General features: G+C 42.0%; 1 protein-coding gene across 1 annotated transcript; it reads right to left on the reverse strand.

The window, feature by feature from the left end:
* Window positions 1-1,472: 1,472 nt before the first annotated feature.
* IFRD1 (interferon related developmental regulator 1) lies at window positions 1,473-12,397 on the reverse strand. The gene is made up of 12 exons (XM_036400712.2): window positions 12,072-12,397; window positions 10,587-10,691; window positions 9,566-9,647; window positions 9,022-9,146; window positions 8,565-8,722; window positions 7,192-7,242; window positions 6,919-7,097; window positions 6,707-6,815; window positions 4,585-4,719; window positions 3,768-3,896; window positions 2,680-2,775; window positions 1,473-2,162 (listed from the first exon to the last, which is right to left on the reverse strand). The coding sequence occupies exons 1-12, from the start codon at window positions 12,115-12,117 to the stop codon at window positions 2,073-2,075; spliced, it is 1,305 nt and encodes a 434-aa protein (XP_036256605.1). The 5' UTR covers window positions 12,118-12,397; the 3' UTR covers window positions 1,473-2,072.
* Between the last annotated feature and the right edge of the window lie 1,219 nt (window positions 12,398-13,616).

Consider the following 13,616-nt stretch of genomic DNA (forward strand, 5'->3'; position numbering starts at 1 on the left):
GAAGGCGGTGTTGCAGCACATTGTATTGACAGGCAGCTGACAGGCAGAGAGACTGCAGCTCAATACCACAAATCCTTTCTGAAGCTCTCCCATGTCTAAAATTCTGAATCCCTTTAAACCGCCCATAACCATATTCCTCTCTCAGGAAACAAAAGAGAATAAATCACCCGACTCATATTTCCCACACTAAGCTGACATGTTTGGCTGCTCAGAATTGCTCCCTTTCCACAGGAGTCTCCTGAAGTCCTCCCTCCAAATAAGGATGTGCAAACCAGGAGGAAAAAAAACCAAAAACATCAGTGTGGCACCCATGCCCAAAAACTCCTGACAGCAAAATACTTGTAAGACAAGTAAGGGATGTCTGCAGGGCTGCAGAAGAGCCACCTCTGCAACAGCACTGGAAGCCACGTGGGTCACTGCGGTGGCAGCTACAGGGTAACAGGGAAAAGGGCAACCTCCTGCTTGGCCCCCTGCCAGGAGGTGCTGCAGAAAGGCTGGACAGGAAGCCACCAAAAGTGCCTGGCAAAGGACACCAAAGGTGACTACACAGAAGCCACAGGAGACACAAACAGGCTGGAGGGAACAGTTTTGCTCAAAAGGAAGGCCTTTGGCCAGGCAAGTACAGGCACACAGCTTCACCTCATTCCAAGATCAGTTTTTTCTCTACTTGAATGACATGTGTTCCATCATCAGTTTTCTGTTCAAGGTTTTTTGTAGTCCAAATGATCAGTTTTGCAAGCCAAACAAGTTCTTATATAGTGGATTTTCAGGGAAAAAAAAAACCAGGTTAAAGTAAAAGGTATAGGATTCATTGATCTTCTTGAATAGGTTCAGCTGTAATCAGAAACTGGGAGGAGGAAAAAAAAAAAACCACAACCACTCCACCCCAAACCCAACTTTCCCTTATCAGAGCAGGCCACAGTTTCCAGGGGGCAGTGTTGTTTTCAATGCAATGTTTACTTCATCTGGTGACAAGCATTTAAAGAATGTTTATTTAAGCAAGCACTTTTACAGATCTTTAGGTTCAGAAGCTCCAACTAGGCAGGTTTTAGTGTCTTTATTACATAACACCCAACCCCCCTTCCTAAGTCAGTTCTCAGCTACTGGCAGATTTCAATCCTATAGAACCAGAAATTGAGGTTAGAAGAGTAGTTTTCAACATGATGAACACAGGGCAGCTAGAATGGTTCCTCTAAATAAAGGACAACGTGTTTTGCAGCACCAAAACTAGAAAACGTTTGACCATTAGAGAAGCAATAGCAAATCAAGATTAGGTGGTTGTGCAGAGCACATGCAAGTATAAGACACCTTTGAAACACAGCAAAATAGACTTGCATGTAGCACCTACTGACACACTGAGAATACCCAAGCACGTGTTTGAACCAGCAAATAAACAAACCCACCTCTTTCAACCTTTAGGTTTTGCCAATGTTACAGTGTTTCATTAATGGAGTAATTGCTTAACACAGAGAGCAGGCAGTGAGAAACATTTTTATTCCAAAAATTAAATATTCATTTTCGGAACACAAGAATCTTACTTTCATTTTACATGGAGGCAAGTATTTGTCATTCACTCCTTGACAGTCAGTGAAGTTACTGAACTTCACAGTCCTTGTCAGGATAAAGTTATACTTACATAGTGATTTCTTGCCTATCTACCACTGGAGAGTTTTAAAAAGTTCCTAAAATAATTTCACACAAACATGGTCATCTTCTCATATTCTTACCAGAGCACTTGGTCAATGACTTTACCTTTATATAAAGAATCCAATCTGACACACAGCATTTGACTACAGTTATCCACCCCGTTTAATGTATCAAGTTACAACATAATCGACCTTTGGAGCTAGTGGGGGGCTAAAGTATAGCATTATAATATATCCCTGCACCAAATGTTACATCAATCTATATACAATGTACACAAAACTAAGCAACAACATGCATTATATTTACAGACTATGTAATAAACCCGTGCACAACTGCAAACTGACTACAGAAGTTAAAAAATTCATTTAAATGTTACAAATTTATTTGAATTATGAAAATTGAACCCCATTGAAAAGGGGTTCAATCTAAAAAAATTCCCCCACATCTGCTCTTTTATCACGACATTTACTTCTAGCCTTCGTCCGAGCCTTGAATGCTGCAGAGTTGTACAAGTGCTACAAAACAGAAAAAGAAAAAAGAATTACATACTGTCATAAGGTTTATGCCCTTCAGAGACTTTTCATGTTACAAAACAAATGAAAATATCCTTTTATTAATCTTTGAATGTAAACTGGTAGGCCTTCTGAAATTTATAGTATGTTATCTTTGCACTAAAGGCTAATCTGTGTGTGTATATGTGTATATATATAGACAGACACACATACTTTTCCTGTTGGTCCCTCCCTAAAAAATACGTATCTCTCAGAAGAGACCAAGTTTCACATGTGTGGAGTATGAATCTAGTACCCATCAGCAACCACATCAACCTTGAGACCCCTTGGAAAAAACACAGAAGCAGACACATGCCCAGTGGAAAATTTAAGGGTCCACAGATGCATACAAGTAAGGCTGGGTTTCATTCAGGACCATATGAGGCACTCTTAGAACTACAGTGTAACAATGACAGCTTCTGAAGTGGAGGAGTAATTAGAGCAGGAAGTAAAGAAAATTCATTACAGTGCAATAACCTACCCTTTCAAAACGGGATATCTTCATTGTTTTAAGAGTTGCAGCATCCAGCATTACTGGTGGACCAAGCTCAAACACATTCCGAAGAAAGTCGTTTGACTAAACAAGAAACACACCAAATGATTAGCTTCCCTTCTAATTATCAAGTCTCTAAAGTTGACTACTGTAAAATATTAAGTATTCCAGTAAGAAATACTAAGATTTGTGTCAAATTGCTGCTATCTTTTGCAATTAAGTCAAGAACACTTCCTCCTTCAACCAGAAAAAAGCTAAAAGCAAAACCAGCCACCTTGAAAAGGCAGACAGCTCCTCCTGCCTCCTTTGATATTTTTGTCCCAGCAAGTGAGACACTGTTCTGTTCTACACAAAATCAGGCAGCTGAACAGACCTGTATGGTTTCACAACACACCAGTTTTAAAGTACCTATCTGTGGAAGTAGTACTTGAAAAAACTGAAAAACCCACTACATGCCTGAGCTGCCTCAGTCACACAGAAATTCATTAACACAGGACTGAAGATTTTAACCCCAAGATTATCTATCACAGCAATTTGGGAGCATATATTCCTAAACTACAGCTCCTGCTTCTGTTACATATGTAAACAGATGACTAGTAAACAAGCAGTTCCCAGAACAGAGATAAAGATTTATGCCTTCTCTTCTGGAATGCTGTCACGATTGGGCTGCAAGCTGTGTTCATTATTTTTTACTAAAACTTTCCCTTTCTTTTACAGGTTTGAACAGGAAGGGTGGAGGCATGCAGTTTTGTAGCAGCCAGACAACTATACCACTCTGCTGAAAGAGAGCATAAGGATTCAGGGAAAACCCTGAAGCTAAAAGCATACTCAGCCTAAATTTCTTACTTCTTGAAGAAGTCGATTACCACGCTAGCACACCCAAGTTACAACTCAAAAGCAGCTTATCCAGACAGCTGTAGCTCACTGTAATTAATTTTTTAAGTGCTGTCTTTAACACCTCAAATGCAAGGCTCATCACCAAGTTCTACTCAGTATCTCGTAATTCAGGCTGAATTCCATCAAAGAAGCCAGACACAGAGGAACACAGGCTGAGCAAGTGTCAGAGAGCAGCTCACCTGCAAATGGTATTGCATCCCCGAGCCCAGAATCTCCTTGAAGGTCTCGTAAGTTTGTTTTTTAACCCAGCAGTCAATGTACATGCGCTCAGGCCCAAACTTCACCATCTCTGTAGGGAAGTCGCGCTCCTACAAAAGGCAAAGGAAACAACATCTAAATTTTAATTTAAACAGTCTTTTGTACTAGGAATTTTATACATCTCAGTGAACTTGATTCTGACTGATAAATTTGGCACATCAAACCTTCCAAGTAACACAGTGTACGTATGCTAAAGATTGTATTTGTTCATAAAGCAGATGCACACCTACAGTCAAATCTCATGTAGAACTTTAAGCTAATATTCTTCATGATTACAAAGTTTTTAAAAAACAAACGCTCAACTTTCATCTTCAAAATTACTTTAGGAATTGGACTTATCGCCAGGAAAACCAGTTCCAAGCACAGAAGTCACCTTTAAGTCAGAATATAAGCCTCATTTAGTCTCTACCTTACAGGTATTTGGGACAATGGAATGTAACAAGTGCTAATAGGTGACTCAGATCCTTCTACAGGCAGAATCCCAGAGGTGACTTCAAATTATGCCAATCCTTCTCCTTAGCTTCCACAATAATTAACTATTCCCAGTCTTTTTTCAACATTCCTGAAAAAAGCAGTTCTAGTCCACATATGTGATCTGACTACAAAATCTCACTTAAAATAGCTTTTTCCTGTTTCTTTCACTGAAACAATAATTCTGTTTAATAATAAAATTGTTTTCACTGAATTGTACACTATATATTTTGAAGGTCTAGATTGTAACTAAGACAAAAGAATCACCTCAACAGCCCGCAGAACGTCTCTGAAGACAGATCGCTGCTTTCTTTTATCCACTTTGGCCCGGTGCTTGTTTCCATCAGTAGCCAGAGCTCTTAGTTTCTCTGTTAGAAGGTCCATATCTTCATAAAAGAAATCCTAGGTTACCAGAAAAAATGTTTTTTAGATTTTAGTTTATTTTATGGCCTTAGCCTTTTCCCCCACAGGCAAGAAAATGGATCTCTTTAAATTTTGGGCGTGTAGATCTCTACAACCTCATTAATTAAAAAGACAGAGAGCACTTCTGCTGTTCCATTTGCAGCATTGAAACCAGCAAGAACAAAGTCACAGCACCCAGTTTACCAGGAAGGGCACTAACAAAGTCTGTTTGGTCAGCCATGTGACCCATACAGCTCCATCAGTGTGCATATACACCTGCCAACCTGTTCTACTCCAACAATTCCAAGGGATTAAAACTGCTAAACTGATCTGCTGAACCACTCCTGCCAACAAGCTGAGAGCACTTTCATGTTGTTATCACAAAATTCCTGCTGCTGGAGGCAAACTGTGAGACACCACTGCACTGAGAGTATGGAATATTTAGCTATAAGTCTTGTATGAAATGGGAAATTAGGAAGCTTTTTTTTTTAATGTTTAACAAAACACTTTAAGTAAACTGTAATAAACAGCTTTGTGTTATTCACTTTAATTAATTAATAGGTGCTTTATATAATATAGAAATATTTTCTCCACTGCACTTAATTCAGCAGTAGTTCACCTGGACTAGTAAGAATGCATGCAAACTTACGTAAAAACAAGTTTTTGTGCCTTGTAGTTTTTTTTTAATCTGAATGTTTTGTCATATCAACTGACTAGAGTGAGCTTACTGCAAGCTTTCTGAAAGGAACTGGTCAAAGGCAAATACATCAAGTATTTTTAATCTGCACTGATTGTTAAGGATTCGATGAGAATAATCTGTAATGATTAAAGGGGCATTTCCTCAATGCAATAGCAGATATGTAGTGAATATTCTCATTTGTCAAAATATTTTAAGATTTTAATTACTTGCAGTTAGCTTGACCAAATAAAGGATCAAGTTTTGGTTTCCATTTACTTTTTTTCCTTTCAAAGTTGACTTCCATAGCCAAAAGACTCAAATCCACACTGCTTGCATTTATACAGAAGCCTTAACATTGTTTCATGTTATGCTGTGCTAGTGTGTCATGATTCCTGACTTAAATGGAGTTATCCTTTCAGTTTAGGCAGCATTCTGGCAAAGCGCAGCAGCCTTGATTGAGCTGGGAGCCCTTCAGGCAACTCCCCCAAACTGTGCCATGCGTAAGCAGAGGGAGGCCGTTTCCTTCAGTGCTGTCAAGAAAAAAGTCTGAAAATTAATAAGGCATATTGAAGAACGTAAATGCAACTTTAGCTGTGGAAAGGTAATATTGAGCAGTTTGAACCTAAGCCTATTCAAAAGCAAACTCCAAGAAATCTCACCAAATGAAGTATTACTGATATCTGCGTGAAATTTGTGCCAATTCTTTAAAAACCTCCCCCTTAAAATGACTGCCTAGTTCTTAACTCACTAAAATAGTCAAATGCTGCGAAACCATCATGCAGTACCAGTTATTCTTCTCAAGTTACCTAAGTAAAAATACTGAAAAAACAATACTTAAAGTCAACATGTTTTCTACCTGATGATAGATTTTGGCTGAGAGCAGAATTGTGCAGGCTGTGAATTACTCAAACTTGTCTGCATAAGCATCTGATGAGTGATCCTACTACAGTAAACAATATGGTTTCATTCTGGAATCTCTCCAGAGGTGTCTTTTTAAAATTTTATTTTAAAAGTGGGTGTTGGATTTAGATTTAAATCTTACATTCCATATTTCTAGTTGCTATTAAGTAGCATTTGATGCATTTTGTTATATTGGCCCTGTTTTGCAATACAGAAATGAAGTGTAAAAAATGATAGCTATGAATTATTGCTGTATCCACTTAGACTGGGGCAGACTCACTAGAAGGAACATAAACCATGGAATTATTTGCTACTTGTTGAGATCCAGGGTGGAGTGCAACACAGGTTAAGTAATTTGTCTCATCATTATTCCAATGAAAAAAGGTTTAGCTACTGACATCTACTTACAGCATCTGTTTCACGTGCCAGTTCAAACAGAAGTGCTAGTGTTTCTCCAGCAGCTATTCTCATGTTGAGATCATCACAAGACAGCAGGCTTGGAAGTTTATGCAAGTGCCTAAAAGGAGTAAATCATATTCCATTAAGACCTAAATTTTACTGATACTGTTTCATTGCATATAGAGTCATTACAAATTCTGCTTTCCAAGAAAGATACTCGCATTTCAATTTTCTTCTTCACTTCATTCATTGGACAAATGGTCAACAACAATGTCCATGCCAAAAGAGCACTGACGTGAAGCACAGTATTATGGGTACTTGATACACCATTAGTGTCTCTATCCCGCTGATAGGCCTTCATGAAGATGTTTTCCAGGCATTCCATGGTAGAGTACAGCTCCTGTACAAGTGAAAAATACCATGGAAGTGGTTTAGGAGTCACACATTTTCATCTTGTCAGTTTATTACATTTGAAAGGTATCAATCATCCTCACCGTAATGTCATCCGTCACGATGAAACAGCAAATCCCTAAGCAGGTTGCACACTGGACACAAAAGAAAAAAAAAGTGTCAGTATTTGACAATAATGTTACAGTTTCAAAGTTGGGACCTTTGAAATTTAACATCTGGAGCAACAGAAACTTGAGATAAAAACCTGAAGAGTCTAGAAGTCCCCAATTCTTAATTCACCTTCTTCGTAACACTTAGATTTGTAACACTCCCAATTCCCACCTACTCTCAGGATGATTTTACAGCATTTGCTACTCACAAGCCTTCACTTTCCATGTATCATTATTTTTAAATAGCTTACAAAGCCCTTGAAAAAGCTCCATGTGGTGTTGTTTTCACCCAACGATTTTAAATCTCACTAGGACTTACAAGCAGAAATTATGCTGCTAATTATATGATATTTATTAACAGCTGTGGGAAATAGTTTCTCCTTCTGACCACTATTTCAATTAAATAGCATGGAAACTCTGCCCTTGAAAAGCCTTTCCTGGAACTTTTCAACTTCTCCTGCAGATCTGTTTCCTATGCCCCATATTCTAGTCCAGTTTCTCTTACAAAGAATAAAGAGGAAACCATTTGAAAGTGATGTTTGCACCAACCACACAGGACTCAAAACTACATTTGAACAGGACAAACTTTAGTAGCTTTTGTTTGAAGAAATAACTACTGTTGAACTGATACTACCACTTTTTTGCAGCTGACAGTATTTGTTGTGCCATAGCTTGACTAGGAGTAGCCAGCCACATAATGATGAAGGAAAGTTGGAAAATATTAGCTGAATCTCTGAAGTTTAAGCAAAAGTAAAACTTTTGGCAAGTGCTTTGGACAATCTTTCCTCACTATTTCATGCATACTGCTGATGTATAGATGAGACGACCAGGCAAAAGTAACTTAAAAATACATTTGGTAGAATGGCTGTATTGTTTATGTAGTTTCCACATGTGCTATTTGTGATTTTACCAAAAATAAATGTAAATGCTTAAGTAACATTCGTGTGCTGTTTAAGAATAAAATTAAATTTCAAGAATAAAATAAAATTAATACAGGAAGGATATATCACTCAGTAGGAAAATGTTTTCTAGGACCCCAACATCAGTCCTCAGAAGTAAGGAAGCTGCAATACAGTGAGTTCAGACACTTGACAAAGCAGTACATGTAACAGTTGAAAAAGAGAATCATGTTCAACTTTCAGGTGGAACTTTTTAAGCCAATGAAAACTGCTATACATCATTGAGGGCGCATGTCAACATTATGAGTACACACTAGCATGGTAACCTTTAGTCCTGGATTACACAACAGTGAGCTGGCCAGAAGCAGCCCTCTGTCCCTGCCTGGCAAATAAACATTTCATACTTACAGCCTGTCTGGCCTGGATACTGGCTGTTCCATCACAGACAATCTTCTTCAGAACTGGACCAAGGGTCTTAAAAATCTCCTCGCTTTCAATTCCTGACCCCATCTGCACACACAGAAGACAAGCCAGCCCAGCAGCTGCACACTGTTCATCGCTCTTACCTAGGGATTAATTAACACAGTGATGAGCAACCACCTTCTGCCCTGCCTGCCTCCTTTAATCTCTTAAAGATAATAGTCTGAAAGCATGTAAGTGGAAATTCAGAAACCAAGAGATAGAAGATAATTTCAGTTAATTTTCTAGGACAGTTAAAGTGTGACACCTGCATTTACAAAGTAATGTTACCTAAATTATTAAGCACTCTGTAAAGTACTAGAGAACATTCACAATCTTAATTTCTTTTAAACAATGTGCTATTTCATAGGGATTATTGCTTTCTAGTAGCATGCATGTTAATTACCTTTCTTTATGCAGCGCTCAATGCTATCAGTTAGGGTCATTCTCCTTTCCATGATAAATTCATATAGTATTTTAGAAGAAAATGCACTTTTCAGACTTTCAAGGGCTGCTTGTCTTGTCTTTGCACTGTTAGAAGAGAAAAGGAAGACCTGAAATCAGCACATATCAGCTAAACCTCCGCCCTAGCTTTATGGTGATTTATATTTGCCTACACCCAGTAGTAAGAGTAATCCACAGAAACACTATGAAGAAATTAAATGCTCTAAATTGCCTTCTTACTCATGGACAGCAAATTTTGTTTGGAGATAGGGTTCACAGCAGTATTGCTGGCCAGAAAGAAAGTCACTCTACTTCAATATATTAGAAAAGGAAAGTCTAACCCATCCTAAAAAATCAGTAGAACAAAAAAAATTTTTTTAGATCCAGAAGTCCTCCCCAGAATAAAAATCTCAGTAATTTATAAAAGAAGATTTGATGTGTATTTTCCTTATTAAATCAAGCAAGAAAACAATGTATGAATGTGTTTTTTTCAAAGCAGACTATACCTCTTGTCCAATGTAAGATCAATAAATCCCTTCAACTTGTATTCTAAGTCTTCTTGAGTAGCTTCTTCATCAACTTCGGGCCCTAATCCGGAAGAAATAATTTAGTCCCAGTGATACACATTTTAATAGCAGACACAGTAGTTCCAACACAATGCTTTTAACACTAATAAGGAAGCAGCCTAATATAGACAACACCTTCAGAATTGTTCAGTATCACAGCAGCGTAATGGTGTTAAACCTACTACATCAGACTGTGCCCTAAAATACTTCCATAAAACTGGCCTATCAATACATTTGTGCTGCTCCTAGATCTGCTTCTTACATAAACTTTCTCCATCTGATGACCATCAGCCAATCTTGTCAACACATTTTCATCCAGTCCACTACATCTAGCCCTGGAGTACTGTGAGGTGCTCACAGCTGATGCAGTGAGTCAAAGCAGCCTGTCCCATAAAGCATCAATTCAGACACCTCTGCAACAGGAGCTCAGTTAAGAGCAGCATGTACCCAAAGATGGCTCCCTGCTTATCCCCCTGCTTCAGGCTTTCAGGTCCCCTCCTCTCAACAAAATGACATAACAGTAGTCCAGGTTGCAAAGATGGTAAAGGAGACAAAGCATAAATCTAGCTCAAAACAGGCAAATGCGACTCTTCCCATCTTAAACTCTTCTGCAGTTCTTACTGCTTCAACTACCTCTTATGAAAATCCATGTCTTACAACTCACCTTAAAATTCTTATTGTCTCTATAGCAGTACTCTACATCTTATTGTCTCTATATCTATATTCTATTCTAGTAGAATAGAGCCTGATAGTTTCACAAGGCTCATAAAACCTGGAGTATATATTTTTATATATATATATAAACCAAACAAAAAAAAAACAGCCACTGGATTAGCCATCACAGTGTTAATATAATGTCATTACTTCATTATTGCTACTTACAGTCTTCTACTTAAAACTACTACATCAGCTCAGGTTTTATGTTTTTAAAAGACGAATAGATATAAATAAAAGAATTTACCATCCTCAGTGAAGCTAGCAGGATCACTGAAGCCACTGCAGTGGCTCATGGTTTCAATTGAAGCATCTTCATCACTAAAAGGCTGCACATTTCTGGGCTGACCACCTTAAGCAAAGACGAATACAATAGTTTGGTCAATTCTCTCATACAGAAAAGGAAGACCTGAGCACCAGAAGTAGAACTGATCCCTCCCAGAGCAGATTTGCTTCCCCTGACCCAACCACAGAAAGAACATTTCCATCTGCTGGTTCCTTTACTCCCACTCTGAAGACTTTGTCAGCTCTGTTCTGGAAGATCATTTGTGAGCAGTGAGGAAGGGCTCACCTAGTACTGGTCCAATTCCTACTCTAGAAATTGGATGAATTCCTACTGGAAATTTAGGATCTTTCTACAACTTCATGTTAATGCAGTTTTCTGTGACTATGCTTTAAAAATAGGTCTACGTTAATTTAACTGTTAGAATGAGCTATCGGAAAAACCTGCCATGCAGTCTTTATTTTAAAATTTTGAGGAACTTCAAGATAGCGTAAGTCAAACCTTTGGGCAAATATACATTACCCAGTTCAGTGCAGGATATATGGGATTAGGTTGCACACAGGGCTTACCAGCTTCAAACAGGCTTCCTGACTACCAAGACCCCAAAAAACTATTTTTATCTAGGCTGGATGAGTGCCCAAATGCTTTCCAATTAAGTTAGTCACACTCCGGAAGTTTTGCTACATCCACTTGTATCATTAACCATAACGCAAAAAAACCCCACCAGACAATGCACGAGCGAACAAACTTGGAGGCTCATAGCTCTCACATGGCCACCTTCTTGCTACTATCACATAGGGATTCAACAGAAGTGGCAAGAACGACAGCAAGCCCTCCACAAACTAAAATAAGAGCAGTGGCAGAAACACCCTATAAATTGCTCACTTCCTGAAAATTGGTATTAGAAACCAATGCTACACACAGCTATGCCAGCTTGAAGGGCAATTTCTCACCACCCCACAAAACCTCCGTTCTACCCCAAGTATGAACATCTTAGACACGCACATTCTGCATTTGTTTATTTTATAACATCCTACTTTAGGCTAGAAGAATGATTCTTTTCTTTAAAGACACAGCAGCCTTCCGGGCACGACACGGTGACACACAGCCGCTGCAGCTGCCGGTGGTGCAGCGGGCGGACCCGCGGCCGAGCCGCCGCTGCCCCGGGCCGCTCCCGCCGCCGCCAGCGCGGCCGCGCCCGCCGGCCCCGGCTCCCCAGCGCATGCGCGCAGCGGCGTGAGGTGGCGGTTTCAGGGACGGCTCCTGTCACCCGCCCGGCCCCAGCCCGGCCAGCGAGAGCCCCGCAGCCGCGCCCGCCCGTCTGTCCTGCTGCCCACCCACCGCCCGCGGGGAGGCGGGGCACGGCCAGACAGCGCGGCCCTGTTCCCGCGGCCACGGGAAACGCCGTCTGGAGCGCGCGCCCCTACCCGCCGGCCCGGCCGCACTCACCGGCTCCGCGCTGGTGGTTGCTCCCCCGCTTCTTAGGCTTGGGCATGGTCGCAGCGGCGCTCGGCTCGGCTCCTGCGGCCCCTCTCCGGGTCTCGGTCTCCCTACTCCCCCCCGCCCGGGAATCAGCGACAATCAGCCGATAGAAGAGCAGGAGCGCTTTTTACTCCAACGCCTCTGCGAGGCTGACTTCTCGGGCCGGGGCAGCGGGGGTGATTGGCGAGAGCAGGCGGAGGGCGAACCGGCGGCAAAGGCAGAAATCCCCGTGGAGGCCCGTGAGCGGAGTCGATGCATCTTTCTCCTCTCAGACACCCGGGGCTAAAGGCGCGGAGGGGGCGCCGGAGCCGCTTTTATAGCCCCACTGGGCTGCGGGGGCGGAGCCCCGCGCCGTTGCAGCCAATGGCCGGGCGTTGCGACGGTGGGCCGCTGACTCAGCGGCGCGAGCTCGTGACGCGCGAGCGCCGCTGCCCAGTGGCGGGGTTGAGACGTCAGCGGCGCCTCGCGCGTCGCGCCGCGGTGCACGCTGGGAGTGGCGGCCCCGGCGCCAACCCAGGGGCGGTGCTGGGGGCGCCTGAGGCCGCGCGGGGTGGGGGACAAAGCGCGCCCGCCGTGCCCGGCCGCTCCCTCCGTGTCCCTCCGTGCCGGCCGGGCTCGGCTTTCGGCCCGCGCCATGTGCGCCGCTGGCTGTGGGAGGGGCAGGCTTGGCTGGGTCGTGTGCAGCTCTGTGGGTGTGCGGGGCCGCCGCGGCACTGCCCGCCGTGTAGGCAGAGAATGCCGGAAAGGGTTCACAGAATCACACAACGGTTTGGTTTGGAAAGGACCTCTGGTGATCCTCCAGTCCAAGCCCCTGCCAAGGCAGGGTCACCTGGAATAGGTAGCACAGGAACGTTTCTAGGTGCGTTTGAATGTCCCCAGAAAGGAGAATCCACGATCTCCCTGGGCAGCCTGTGCCAGTGCTCTGCCACTGTAAAGTTCTTCCTCGTGTTGAGAGGGAACTTCTTGCGTGTCGGTGCATGGACACTGCTCGTCATCCTGTCACTGGGCACCTCTGCAAAGAGTCTGACACCATGCTCTTGGCACCCACCTTTGAGATACTGACATGTGTTAATGCAATCCCCTCACAGTGGTCTCTAGACTAAACAGGCCCAGCTGCTGCAGTGTCTCTTCATAAAAGAGATGCTCCAAATGATCTTTGTGGGCCTCCACTGGACCCTCTCCAGTGGCTCCTTGTCTTTCTTGTACTGAGGAGCCCAGAACCACAGTGTGGTTTCTCACTTAAAAACAGATATGCTGGATAGATGCCTTACTCCTTCATAGCAGGTTTTCTTCCAATGCAGAGAAGAGTTTTGTTAATTACATCTTCCAGTGTAGAGGCTTGTATTTTATGTTTTTTAATCAAAAAAAAAAATTTTATGTTCTTTGCTGGACATCAAATAAATAGCTAAATAAATTAATAGAAATACAATAGCTTTGCTGTCCACCAAACAGAGATTGCTTTATGTTTCTGAGCTCTGAACGTTTGCAAGTGTTCGCTGATAGGTCGTATCA

This window comes from Molothrus ater, chromosome 5 (genome assembly GCF_012460135.2).
Source record: "Molothrus ater isolate BHLD 08-10-18 breed brown headed cowbird chromosome 5, BPBGC_Mater_1.1, whole genome shotgun sequence".
NCBI lineage: Eukaryota > Metazoa > Chordata > Aves > Passeriformes > Icteridae > Molothrus > Molothrus ater.

Coding starts and splice junctions, on each gene's coding strand:
- IFRD1 (XM_036400712.2), bottom strand. CDS start 12,117: ATGCCCAAGCCTAAGAAGCGGGGGAGCAACCACCAGCGCGGAGCCG. Junction 7,243..8,564: donor GTATCCAGGCCAGACAGGCT/GTAAGTATGAAA, acceptor TTTTGTGTCCAG/TGTGCAACCTGCTTAGGGAT. Junction 2,776..3,767: donor GGATGCAATACCATTTGCAG/GTGAGCTGCTCT, acceptor TTTCTTGTTTAG/TCAAACGACTTTCTTCGGAA.